Source organism: Populus euphratica, unplaced genomic scaffold (genome assembly GCF_000495115.2).
Source record: "Populus euphratica unplaced genomic scaffold, PopEup_1.0 scaffold86.1, whole genome shotgun sequence".
NCBI lineage: Eukaryota > Viridiplantae > Streptophyta > Magnoliopsida > Malpighiales > Salicaceae > Populus > Populus euphratica.
In genome coordinates, this window is record NW_011499880.1 from 1,404,043 (window position 1) to 1,417,994 (window position 13,952).

Genomic DNA, 13,952 nt, shown 5'->3' on the forward strand with positions numbered 1-13,952 from the left:
TTGTCTTTCTTTTTGGTTTTTTGGGGGATACCTAAATGTTTTTTATTACGTTTTAAATATTTCTGCGTCCGACCCACTGCTAAGCGCTTGTCAATAGAAGAGGGTAGTAATAGAAGTAAAATGGATGATAATTGTGTAATTATAATTATGGGTACTGAGTAGGGCCATTTGCACGTGATGACCACTCGCAGTGTACCATAGGCCCACGGTAGTGTACTTGAATATTTATGTAGCCGCCTGTATTTCTCTCTCCATCCCTCAAAACAATTTTTTTAAAAAATATATTTAGGAAGTCTGAAATCCCTTTTCTACCCTATAAAAAGGGGAATGAACTCATCAATTTCTTCATGCAGCATAATTTCCAGGACATTTTCTTTCCTCAGCTTAATTCTCCGACGTCCATAGCCATGGATTTCTTCCATTCTCAAAACCAACACTCGCCAAAACACCAAAACAGCAGCAACAAGAAAAGGCTAACACATGACCAAGTGAGGCTTCTTGAGAGAACCTTCACAACCACCAAGAAGCTCGAGCCTGAGCTTAAGGTTCAGCTTGCAAACCAACTTGGGGTGCCCCCAAGACAAATTGCTATATGGTACCAAAACAAGCGAGCAAGATGGAAGACACAGAGCCTTGAGCTTGACTATAATACACTTCGTGCGAAACTAGAGGATGCATTAGCCGATAGGAGGCGACTAGAAAGAGAAGTGGTACAACTTCAAGAGGAGTTGAGGAGGGCTCAACAAATGGTGTTCCACTTGAACCAAGGACCAGGTCAACCTCCTGTTAATGTTTCTTCTAACTCCTCTTGTGATGAGGGAGGCAGCTCTAGCTTGCACGAGGAAGCGAATGGTGAGTTCTTGCAAATTGAAGAGCTCTATGCTTGTTTGTATGGCTCTGGTGGGTCAACTTGGGGTTAATTAAGGTGCGGCAACAAATGTCATCTGTCACAATATAACGACTCATCAGAATCAAGTGCTGATCGGCACCATGAGTGGAGAAACTCTTAAGTGGACCTAGTTCATGTGATAGCTCACCAACAAATTAAGTATGAGACGTTAATTTCACAAATATTGGAGTCTACTTTGTTGTGAATATCTAATACACACACACACACACACACACTCTGCCTATGGTTGATGGTGTCTTGAGTGTTGGAGAGACTGACTTGTTATTAATTATGATTAGTGGCCATTGATGTTACTTTCAAACCATCAATTGTTCTCTTAATTTTCTTCGAAAGTAAGGCAAGGTAAGGAACTGGGGAGCGTTACACGGATTAAAATTAAATCAGAGATGAATTATTACAAGAGTAATTATCAAGGATGTAAAGATTAGTTAATTTCTAGACATGTTTTTGTGCATTGTTAGTCCTGTAAGTTCGTATCAGAACATCTATCAAGTAAAGTTCAAACTCAGATGCTGTATGCTTAGCTAGTTAGATAACTATATATCAGTGAGGTCAAGATAATCTCAAAGTACCAGTTTTGAATGGATAGAGATGAAGAACTTGTATTTATACACTCGATCTGTAATTAATTTGTTCGTACAGTTAATGATAAGCTGATCCCGTTTTCTCAAAGTGATCTAAACTACTTGTATTGATAAATTGAAGCATAAATTCAGTGTTATGGAAGAGAGGTGGATGAAAAAAAGAAAAAAGTTTAATAATTGTTGTATAATGATCATCCTTATTATTTGCTTCATTATTTATTATTGTGCTAGTTTTTATAATTATAATTTTTTAAAAAATATTTATAAATTATAGTTATTTTTTCACTAAGATTTTAAAAGAAAAGTTTCAGTGAAATCAGTGTAAAATATAACCTCAATGTTATTTCCCATTTAAAATCATTCTTTTGGATAAGTGATTTCTGCAAAATAGATTATAAAAATTTCAAATCTTATAGAGGTAAATAATAACTAGATCATAATATAAAAAAGAATTAATTCCAATACCATAATATAAATATAAATTTGATAATTAAGCCACAAACTAAACTCGATCAATTATTAAAAAAATACGATAATTTTGGCTATTCTCTGTTCGAATTAAGTTGCGACTACTAATAATTTAAGGGTATCTTCATTCTAATAATATAAACAATTAATTAAGGCTATATGCTTCACAAAACCAACTTTTATATTTTTTTTATTTAATGGAAAAACAAGATTTCTTATGTTAAAGAAACACTCCTCTCCTAGTGAGAGGAAAGGAAGAAGGGGATGAGAAGGAAGAGGAGCAGAGAAGGCCCACTGGTTTGGAGTTGGTTTTTTTCTCTGTCACGTCGATGATCAAACTTGATTCAATCAAAGCTGTGTGGGGCTCTGCTTTGACCAGAAGAAATCTACTATATCTTTAAGCTTGGATAAGCCAGCTGTGACTTGAGATGCCATCTAAAAGGGCTTCGTATTTTTGCTGCAACTTGGACATTTTGGAATTCTCTTGTGTCACTGCTTTGCACACTCCAGCCAGACTCTGTGTATTTCACAATATTATAATTCGGCAGTGATTGACATTTGAGGCACGTACGCACGACTGTGTATACTTTGACAAATCTGCACAATTTATTATTCTAAAATGGATTTTAACTGATGTAAGTTCTATATATAATAGCTTCAATACCTTAAATAGTCCGGAATAGGCCTCACTGTTCTCTTTTTATATAGCAGTTCAATGACCAACCTTATGCGATATTTTCCAGGAAGTGGAAGAGCTCTGATATTTGAGGGGGTGGGGGGGGAATTAACGGCTGGTTGCATGGAGGTTGGAACAATGAGTTTAGTTGGCAATCTGCTTATCATTTGTTCGTCTTTCTTTTCTTTGTTCTTGCTCAATAAATAAGCTTCGACCTTTACCATGCAATGATTCCTCTTGTACATGTCTACTAATTAGGCACCGAATTTGACCACCCTTCAAGAGTATCGTATAAATAGGGTTCAGTGATTCCTCTTCAGGATTTGAATTCATTTGTTGCATTTCATGATTATGACAACTCAGGAACATGATAAAATGATGTAGTATATGTTTTTCTTTTTTGCCAAAGAACGGTGTCGGGAGGCACTCACTGAGACGAAGTCTCGAGCCAGGTACGCAATATGGAGGTAGAGGAGAGAGAAGACAAGGGGGCTGTTCAGACAGATCAGGAAAACTGAAGTCAATTCAATGATGGCGTGTCTGCGTGTGGCAGCTACCTTAGCTGGCAAATCTTTTGATGCCATATCCAGAAAAATGTCTCATTCTTTCATTTCATGCTTATATCATCCATGGAAATATTTGTCTAAAAACTCGATGCCAACGAGTTTTGAGATCAATTTACATCAGAAGAAGGGGTGGAAAAACAGCCCGGATGACATACCCTAGATTACGCGTACAAATACCAGGTTTGCCAGCCAAAAACGAGAAAAATATAGTAAAAAGGAAAAGCTCCTCGTTGAATAATTCTGCAGGTCCAATCAAACCACGCCAATTCCACAGCTATGCAGTTCTAATTAAACCACTCCAATTTCAGATACACACACTGAGAGAGACAGAAAGAGTAACGAAAATTATAAGCTAAGGCTTTTTTCATGAAAATTATAAGCTAAGACTTTTTTCATCCAAACTAGGAATATGCAGTATTCATATATCCAACAACAGTCGCCTCCTGCCAAAAGCTTTTGATGGCATGTACATATGAGTCTACCTTCAGGCTTCAAGGGAGTGAGATGAAGGGGAATGGATTCGAAAATATAAATGGCTTCGGATGGGACAAAAGAAAAATATAATACAATGCCATAATAATTTCTGTTAACATCTAACGACATAGTTGTTTTTGAAAGAGAAACGAAAGGAAGATAATTGATCGGTATCATTTTATTGCATGCACCAGCTATTCTGCATAATAGTTTTTGCTTACATAACAGTTGCATTAGAACATCTGTCGGATTGAGAGCTTGAGAAGCAAATGAGGTGATATACAGTTTGTGCACATACAGAACAAATGCCTCGCTTTACTTTAACCTGAAATTGAAATTTACCAGATCACTGGTCTCTTATTTGGGCTTTAGTTTCAAGGAAGCGCTGCAAATATGACGAAAAATGTTTAAAATGAGTCCACAAGAAAGATGTAATTTTAGAATTGAGAGCTCCGGAGAGGAAGAAATACTTACCTATTGATACAATAACGTTTACCAGTGGGTGGTGGACCATCATCAAATACATGCCCTAGATGAGCATCACAAGCCGCGCAGAGAACCTCCTGACGAGGCATGAAAATAATCGACAAGTCTAACTTTGACTTCACGTTATTTCCTATGGGCTGATAGTAAGATGGCCAACCGGTTCCACTGTCAAATTTAGTTGATGACCTGCAGGGCAGGGCACATTCCAATCAGTTCTATTGAAAGTTGCACCAGCAAAAGATAGAAGAGAGATCCTTACTCAAATAGAGGTGTATTACAACAGATGCAGTGGTAAGTTCCCGGGGTTTTGGTGTTCCAATACTCTCTGAAAGTGAATAAATTAAGATATTAGCAAACCGATGACTAGTGGTGGCACAAAAGAGCAGTATATAAGCAGGTGCTCCGTTCACTTATGATGATAAGCATAGATTTAGTATACTTTTCCTGCCACCATGCACTTAAAGATCTTAGTAGTAAATGCCTCCTAGAGTTATCAGCCATGATATAATCCCAGTCATTTTCCTCTAACATTAAATATTTCTACTTTACATCCTCTAACATGGCAAGCATTGGCAAATTTCAATGTTTCTAATCCATGTTACATACAGGATGAATGTATTTTCTTCATTAACAATTCAAGGGGCAAGCAAAACGGAGATAAGAAAGGACTGTTCAGCTACAGAACAGATATGGGAAATAAGTAAATCTTAAATGGTTCAATCAACAAGAAATATATTAATTTTGGCCTCCCCTATAAAATTAACCCAGCTCCGCCCCTGCCGTCTAACATGGCAAGCATTGGCAAATTTCAGTGTTTCTAATCCATGTTACCTATCTAACATGGCAAGCATTGGCAAATTTCAATGTTTCTAATCCATGTTACATACAGGATGAATGTATTTTCTTCATTAACAATTCAAGGGGCAAGCAAAACGGAGATAAGAAAGGACAGTTCAGCGACAGAACAGATATGGGAAATAAGTAAATCTTAAATGGTTCAATCCACATGAAAGATTGCATTTATTTACCTTTTCTTTTTTCAATTTAAAAGTATTCATCATGATGAATCATGGAAGCCTCTAACACATTAGAGAAGATCACAGAAGCCCCCTAGGTTTAGTCATGTAAAAATTGCACTTACAGCACATTAAATAAATCATACCCATTGAAAGCTCTCTCAGTCCCCTTCTGCCGCGTGATGTAAAACTCTTCGGCTGTAAGCTTCTTCTTCCATTCTTCATCGCTCACGGAGGCATAGTTAACATCTCCTGTCTCCAAAACAAGCAGCAAATAAATTTGATTCGTAAAACAAATAAGATCATTCGGAGCATTGCAGTAGAGTGTCAAGAAACATCAATACACAAAGAACTACAAAACGCTTAGTACTTGTCAAAATGCATTTTGAAATCTCACATTAAAATAGAGGAAGAACATATTGTAGTGAAGATTCACAATAGAAACAGCATTCAATCCTTAAGGTATGAAGAAGATTATAGACAGAGATCATAAGGATCAATTCCTTTGTCATTAAAACATTCAGAATATAATCTCCATAAATCAACATGATTCACCATGCCACAAGGAATCAAATCAGACAATTGCTTGGACAGTACAGTTAGAGAGCATCATCTTTTATGCAAATTGAGAAGCCCAAGAAGATCAATAACCCTATTCCCCTGATTACCGATATAACAAATACTAATTAATTGTTAAGTGATGGGCTTTCCTTCCTTTGGAATTATCCAACCACAACAGATCTGCCCTATAAATACTTATTTCTCAAGCCAAAGCTCAGGACTATTGTCGTTAAACCACGATGTGGCAAAGATAATGATTCCACCTCATCTCGCATTAGCCAAAAAGTCAAGCAGTATGCGAAGCTACTGGTGTAAAACTAAGGAGCACTTCACCAGGCTTATTACACAGAAACAGTAGACTTGCAATAGTTAGATGATTATTCTGCCTTTTCCTTGTTGTGCACATGCAGGTAATCATATGCAAATTCCACAGTTCCCAGTTCCACCCTGAGTAAAGGATGATGTCTTTGTGTACACTGTTCCACCTTCCAATTGTCATTCTTCAAGATGCTCTCAAGTCCTATGATGATACTGCAACTGTTGGGTAATCCCATATTGGTTGTAGAAGGAGTGTCTTTGTGTACACTGTTCCACCTTCCAGTTGTCATTCTTCAAGATGCTCTCAATTCCTATGAGGATACTGCAACTGTTGGGTTATCCCATTTTGGTTGTGGAAGGGGCTGGTCGAGAGTTTACAAGTACGAGGGAAAGACTTGCCTTACAAGTTAGCTTTTGTGGGGGAGATAGGCCCAAGATCACCTAACAATAAATATCTGAGCCTCGGTTCACCAACACGTCTACACCCGGCTCTTACCCAATGCTTGATGTGTGAGGGGGAGATTTTTGGGGTAATTTCACTCAGATGTCCACTATTGAAAATGGTGCTTCTTAAGGGAGAAACCAAAAAGTTTATAAGCAATGTGGAGATTTTTGCACGTGCACGCATTAAATGCATAGATTTTTGTGCACATTATATGTAAAGATTTATGTAGACACCAATCCAATGCGAAAAGTGCCTCAATCCATAGCTGCAATTTGTGAAGAGATGGCTATAAGAACTTCAGTTAAAGGATCTCTCACTGCACGGAATGAACAAGCAAATAATGAGCTAAAATCACAAAGCATTTAATCAGTAGAGTTGATACTGTGTCAACCTGGTCGCTTGTAGTTGATTCAAATAAATCATTTAGAACTTGGTGAAATCAAGGAAAGTAATGGGAAGGGGAGGAATGTATCAGCAAACTCTGTTTTAGCTCATAACAAAATCACTTTGATGGTTGATACACTCGGTCAGAATCAGCTCACTCCCACTCTTATAATTCAATGACATTACCGTCCTCAATCTCATAGACTTAATGTTCTCTCAAACTTACAAGTTTAACACATGCAGAGAATCCCCCTCCAAGACTAGGAAACCTGCGGTCTCATTCTCCAACAACACACTAGGTAATACAAGAGAGAGAAAACACAATTGATTTAAGACATGTTATAGTCCACAGCATTGTCAGACACAATCAAAATGAATTGAGTATCATTACAATTAATAAAAGTGTATCTTTCTAACTTCAGAGGTAACACAACTATCAAACTTTCCATGTGAATTTTACCAGAGAGTTGCTACTTATTTGATGAAATGATGAAGGGCAGAAAAGGGAAAGATCTTCGGTGAGTGAAATTTGATTAAGATTCGTAAGGAAGCTATCACTCAGCATGGTGGAAGAAAAGGAAAGAAAGAGTAAACAACCGCAATCCTCACACCAGTTGGTTCGAAAAACCCTATCTCAAAAAAACAACAGCAAATTCTGACCTTTTTCACAGAGAATCTTGAAGTATGAAATACGTGATATAGAGTTCCAATAACACAACCCAGTAAAGACACCATCGAAAAACTCAACAAAATAACAAATGAAAATTCAGCACTGCAATGAAGAATGTCATTACCGTGTGATATTTGAGGAAAAACTCAGACAAATTCCCTATCTGTTCTGTCCATATGAAAAGTTTCTACCACATAACGATATTCTCTTCATCAAAACCACACAAATTTCAAAAAGGCCAAAACTTCAGGAGAAAAAAATAAAGAAGGAAAACAGCATCATGATCTATTAACACAAATAAGAGAACAAGAATCCAATAAATTTCATCAAGAAAACACACAAACTGCATCAATCTCCTTATAAATTTTCTTATAATCCAATTATCAAAGAAAAAACTAATAAGCAACGCTCCAAACAAGGGAAACAGAACAATATCCAATACAAATACCAGTATTATCAAGCTACGAGTGTCATCTCGTTTGAACAGAATCACTAAAGGTGGGGGAGGAAGAAGAAGAAACCTCATCGAACCAAGAATCATATAAACCAAAAGGAAAAGGAATTATCAAGTAGAGAAAGAGTGGACCTTGAGTGTCGTCGGGCTTCTGAGAAGAAGAAGCAGAAGAACCCATAGCTCGAACAGAAAAGGAGCTTCTTTTGTACAGTTTAAAGCAACTAGAATCTAAGGAAAAAGGGTTGGTTTTTGGAGAAATAACAAATTGGGTTTTTGAAGAAATGGAACTTAATGTTGTTGTTAAGCTTATACTACTATGACTCAAAGCCATTGCTGAGGCTAATCTTAAACAGAGTGGAGCTCCTTTCGTGTAATATACAGTTATACCAGAGAAGTGATCAACTGGTATCGATAGCACGAGAGGCTATGTCGTTTTCCAATTAGCAACAAATGATCAATGACTTATTGATTTGGGGGGCTATATTGGGTAGATTCTCAGGAGTATTGTGATCCTTGAAACACTGGAACTTTAATCAGATGATACGTGGCCATTTTGTAGTGACTTTGACAGATGGAAAATGGAGGCTCTGTATTTGCCGCGTGGAGAATGCTATCTCTAGAATTGGAAGTATGATTTTGTAATGGGCTCCATCTCTAATTTTGATTTTAACAAAATAAAGTCTTGCTTTGCCTCTAGGCTTTATTATGGGCAGTGGGTGGGGGAGAAGGTATGCTCCTCCATGGCTAGCCTGCACCAATCACTGTGTCACTAACCCAACCCATCAACAAACTCAAACTACACAAATTGGCTTTCCAAAAACGACACCATATCCACCCTATTTAGGATTTATTTTAGGAGTTTAACAAAAACACATGCATCAATGTTATGACAAAATAACTGTTATAATTATAAAAAATTTATTATATTAAATAATTGTTTCTAAATATTAATAATTAATACTCTATTAAAACTAAATATTAATTAGAGCATTATTAAAATTGATACATATTATATTTTTTATGGAAAAAAAGTAGTTGTTATTATAAAATGATGTATAGAGAATACTTAAAACTAAAATGTAAGTACTTGTCAAATAACATGTATACTAAACTATCTCGCATGAGAATTTAATATGGAGAAATCATATGTTTCTATAGAAATGCTCATATGACAACTGTATAAATAATTTTTAGATTTGAAATCATTAAGTTATTTTATATAAAAAAAATATTATGTATTGATCTTTCTACACATTGTTTTAATCAAGGGTAACAAACAAGCAAATGTTTATATAATATGAACTATATGAAGGTATATAAGTAATCAAGAAATAATTTATTACCTTAGGTGAATTAGAGAATGTTTCATTGCTTTAAAATAGTATTGATAGTAAATCCTTGCATAAGGTAGAATCAGATTTGAAAATATTCTAAAATTATTTAAAGAATCAATGAATATGGTGTTAAGAACAAACATAATTTGACAGAGAAAACATATTTCATGCTATAATATCTAAATCAGAACATTATTGATAAAAGAATAATAATTACAGTAAGAAACTTATCACTAAAAGGTTAAGCTAAATTACTTATAATGTTTCTAATATTTAGGAGATTATGACATGTTGCTAGATATTATACTTGATTTTTAAATATAAATCAATCAATTGTTGAATTAATAATAAATTAATTTATGTAATATCTTTTTATTTAATTAATTTATATTTGGTCCAATTTATTTGAAACCTAATGGATCATACACATAAGAACTATTGGTTAAAAATTAAACTCAGATGATTAATCAAGTGTGACTTGATTGAAAATAAGTTTTAGAAATTAAGGGTTCAATATAATTTATATAGGAAATTATAATTCTAAACCTAGAAAAATCAAGTAGATACTTTATTGAATAAATTTATAAAATTATCCTAAAATAATATATGTGATATTATTTAGGGAGTACATTGATATATTTTTTATTTATAAAGTTTTTAGGTTTTTCTATAAATAAAATATTATGCCTTATATTTTTTTTTAGTATAGTACATAGTACAATACCAAAAACCTAAAAAATAGAAAACAAAAAAAAGAAGCTACACTCAAAAGCATAACAATCTCTTTCTTCTAAAAAAATTTAAGAGATTTCTCACTGATAGTTTGTGTGAATTACCATTAGAGGTTGGACACTTAACCGACTTGTGGTTTGTGACAATTCAACTTTGAAGCAATTACTTAAAACTATAAAAAATATATGATCTTCAAATAATTTTTTTATAAACCCTAAACAATTCTAAATTTATCTAATGAGATCTTAGGACTCCTGAAAAAAAAAAAAAACTATCTTCACTAGGTATCTATATTTTGGGAAATATAACAATAAAATATTCTATCAACCCTAGTGAATGAAGAAGATGGCGAAGAGAAAAAGAAAAAGAGGTTCGCCTTTTAAAAGGAGGATGTTGTCTCAAAGGAAATAACTCTGTTTTAAAAAGTTAAAAATATCTTGAAAAAACTTTACAAAGAAAGAGAGATATCTTAATGAAAAAGTAGATTGAATGATATTAGACATTTAATTTATAAATTCAAATACTATATTGTTTATTTAATTTTTAGATAATTCTAAATTTATATTTTTAACTAACTCTAAATTTTGTGATCGAGCTATGTTTTTCTCTATGAAAAATGTTAAGAATACATTTCTGATATTGATTTGGTACACTCATAATCATTTAATAAAATTTTAGAATTTTTTGTTCTGAATCAATAAGTCAAGAAACATATATCCTTAACCAATATTTAGTATTTTTCAATAAAATAAAATGATGGGATGTCATCATATATCTCTTATTTAGATGACACTAGATTCATGGCTAGCATTATGTTGGAGATTGTATTGTTGTTTTCTCTAAACATGAAAAAAAAAGAAGTAAATGCATTGCTAACATGTTTTCAAGCAAAAAAATAATAATTATAAATTCAAAATCTGATGTATATTAGACAATAAATATCAAGATAATAACATGCTAGATAACATATTATTATTATTATTATTATTATTATTATTGAGACAATGACAATCTAGAATGATCCCACGGGGATATTGATATAATGGATGAAATCCTTTGTTTTTTAATAATTAGATGGAGACAAACTAGAATGGCATGGACTAAACATGGTAAACTTGCAAAATCCATGACTTGGATTTGGAGATGGTGATAACACCATAGAAATAAAATTAAGAAAAATTACATAGTTTAATTCCTATAAAAATCTAATGTTGGAGGATAAAATTAAAAAAAAATTAATATAAAATTAGAATGAAAAAAAATGACTAGAGCGAACTTGAATAAATTGGCTAAAAAATAAAAATCTACCTTATATAAAATGAAACTTCATTAATAACCTCAAAATCCATAAACTAGTTAATAACCTCATACCATCCTAAAATCACATAAGAAAATAAAAATCAACCTTATAAAAAATCTCTAAATCAAGTCCAATCTATTTTTCCAAGCAAGATAAAGGTTCAAAACCATCGTCATCAAACTTTTATTATCAAATAAAACCCTTTAACACCAATAATAATGAGTTTCTTCCTTGGTAAATGGATCAATGAATAATTTTCTCTTTCTTCATCATTTTTCAATGAACTTCTTTTTTTCCTTGTCTAACTTAGAAACTAAATAATAAACAAAATAAATTTTGGGATCAAAATGAATGTTTTTGTGAATTTTAAATTAACTATGTTTTTTTTAGTATTTTATACTTCAATCCTAGCGTTTATTTGGTAAGTTTACCCATAAATTCAAGTTTAATTTCATTTAATTAAGTCATAAAAAATAAAATTTTCATTATTTATACAAACAATGAAGTACCCATACAAAAACCCTCTTAATATAATCTATATTGTATAATAATAATAATAATAATTGCACATTTTAGAATTGGGCCAATCTTATTATTAAATTTAAGGTTTTTTGGGTTGGATCGACTGCATTTACAAATTATGATCCTTATTTGATTTACAGAGTCTTCCAATCAACTATCCTTCTGGGCCAACAAGAAGAAATAAAGAAATGAACTTTTTGTATTGTAAGTCTACGGGGCCATAAAAACCATTGCACCCTTTGTTTCTAATTTCTTAGCGAAGTTTCTACGTCTTGGATAGTGTGTATTTACATTTCTAATCCATTCCAATACAAACCAATTTGGACCCATACAAATTAATTTGGCGCTGCAGCTGACCGTGTGTTTGTAAAAAATTAATTATTTTTATTTAAAATTAATTTTTTAATATTGTTAGATTATTTTGAAATTTTAATATTAAAAATAATATCAAACATTACATAATAGCACAAAGAAAAGGCGTCAGAGCTGAAAATATTTGAAAAATCATTCATCCACAGCAAGGATTAATATATTCTTTTGGGTTTGTTTAATTAGTATTTTTATGCTTAATTATAGGTAAAACGTTCCTTTTAGTTTACCATTAAAGCAGCCTTGTAAGCTATACTTTTCTCATAGTAATCTATCCGCTCTTTCTTTAGATGACGTGCTTCCATTCTTTATGATCTAGCTTTAATCTATATTTAAAATTTGATTAGAAATAGGATTTGTTTTCATTCCTAAGAAAACAAGGATTACTTGGACTCATAGGGTAACAGACAGTAGTTGATCCATGTATCACAAGCATATCCAACTTCAAGTCAAACTCTGAATCCGCATAGAACTAGTAATCAGTGTCGGAATTGGTATGGCCTCTATCTACAGCTGTAAATATAAATATAGAGGGTGACTAAGCGTATTTGTCTTGTCACAAACTAGTTCGGCTTTGCTTGCAATCCTTACAAGAACACCTTGCATATTTTCAAGAGAACAACTCTCGATTACTGTTTAGAAATAAAATTCTCCTGGTTAGTCATCTCTACTTAACTCAAGTTTGTTTGGTTCTATAATGAAGTTAACTTGCATGGCTTCTGTAGTACAGCAGTAGTTTTCGCTCATCGGATGATTGTTCTAGCTCAAGAATCTTGTCAGGTTTGATTTTTCGCTAATTGGACTAATTTAATGAAACTACTTTTGGTTGAATCTGCAGGTTAAATAGGTTCGGTTTTGGAAAGTTATGGAGTGGATTTAGTGCTATAAAATTAGTCAAGCCATTCCTTCCGTTAATACCGGAAGTGCAGCGTCCTTTTAGGGTGAAGGCCATGTACACAGGGATCTCTCTCGTTATTTTCTTGGCCTGCAGCTAGCTTCCCCTCTATGGCGTACACTCCACAACAGGTGCAGATCCAATGCACTGGATGCGTGCTATTCTTGCTTCAAGCTGTGGGACTGTCATGGAGCTCGGAATAGGTCCTCTTGTGACTTCCGGGATGGTGATGCAGTTTTTAGCTGGTTCAAAGTTGATTAAAGTGAACAAAGATGTTCGTGAAGATCGCGCGCTTCTGTAAGCTCTTAGTTTTCATATGCTCGGTTTCGTTAGGACTTTATGATTTCTGCTGCATGTGTGTTTGACATATCATTCATTCGCACTCGCAGAAAGGCTGCAGAAAAGTTCTTGAGCACATTGATAGCTAGTGGTCAAGCGGCTGCAAACCTTTTGATGGGAATGTATGGTCCTCTAGGACTACTTGGAGTGGGAAATTCTATCCTCATCATTGCACAACTCTGCTTTGCCAGTATCTTAATGATGTGCTTAGATGAACTTCTCCAGATTGGATATGGCCTAGGCTCTGGAAATTCCCTCTTTACGGCAACCCACATGTGGTGAGTTATTCTAAGTTTTCTAGTTTGGTCTCTAGTAAATATTGTTGAAGTAAACTCAATCCAGAAGGTCAAGGAAGGCAGCCACCAGTTGTCACCGCCCAGCCAACAACCGCCCAGCCATCAGCCACCGGCCGCCAGCCGCTTTCACACCGTCGGCCAAAAACCGCCTTT

At 34.0% G+C, this 13,952-nt stretch overlaps 2 protein-coding genes and 1 pseudogene across 2 annotated transcripts; 2 read left to right on the forward strand and 1 right to left on the reverse strand.

Annotated features, from left to right (window-relative positions):
- Nucleotides 1–261: 261 nt before the first annotated feature.
- Nucleotides 262–1,556, forward strand: LOC105129251 (homeobox-leucine zipper protein ATHB-52-like). Its single transcript, XM_011031232.1, has one exon. The coding sequence runs from the start codon at nucleotides 348–350 to the stop codon at nucleotides 918–920; it is 573 nt and encodes a 190-aa protein (XP_011029534.1). The 5' UTR covers nucleotides 262–347; the 3' UTR covers nucleotides 921–1,556.
- Nucleotides 1,557–3,831: 2,275 nt separating this feature from the next.
- Nucleotides 3,832–8,383, reverse strand: MSRB1 (methionine sulfoxide reductase B 1). The gene is made up of 5 exons (XM_011031230.1): nucleotides 8,145–8,383; nucleotides 5,327–5,432; nucleotides 4,424–4,489; nucleotides 4,153–4,350; nucleotides 3,832–4,063 (listed from the first exon to the last, which is right to left on the reverse strand). Exons 1-5 carry the CDS (start codon nucleotides 8,341–8,343, stop codon nucleotides 4,036–4,038), a joined length of 597 nt encoding a protein of 198 aa, XP_011029532.1. The 5' UTR covers nucleotides 8,344–8,383; the 3' UTR covers nucleotides 3,832–4,035.
- A 166-nt stretch (nucleotides 8,384–8,549) lies between these two features.
- The window catches only part of LOC105129293 (protein transport protein Sec61 subunit alpha-like), a 10,745-nt pseudogene continuing 5,342 nt past the window's right edge, over nucleotides 8,550–13,952 (forward strand).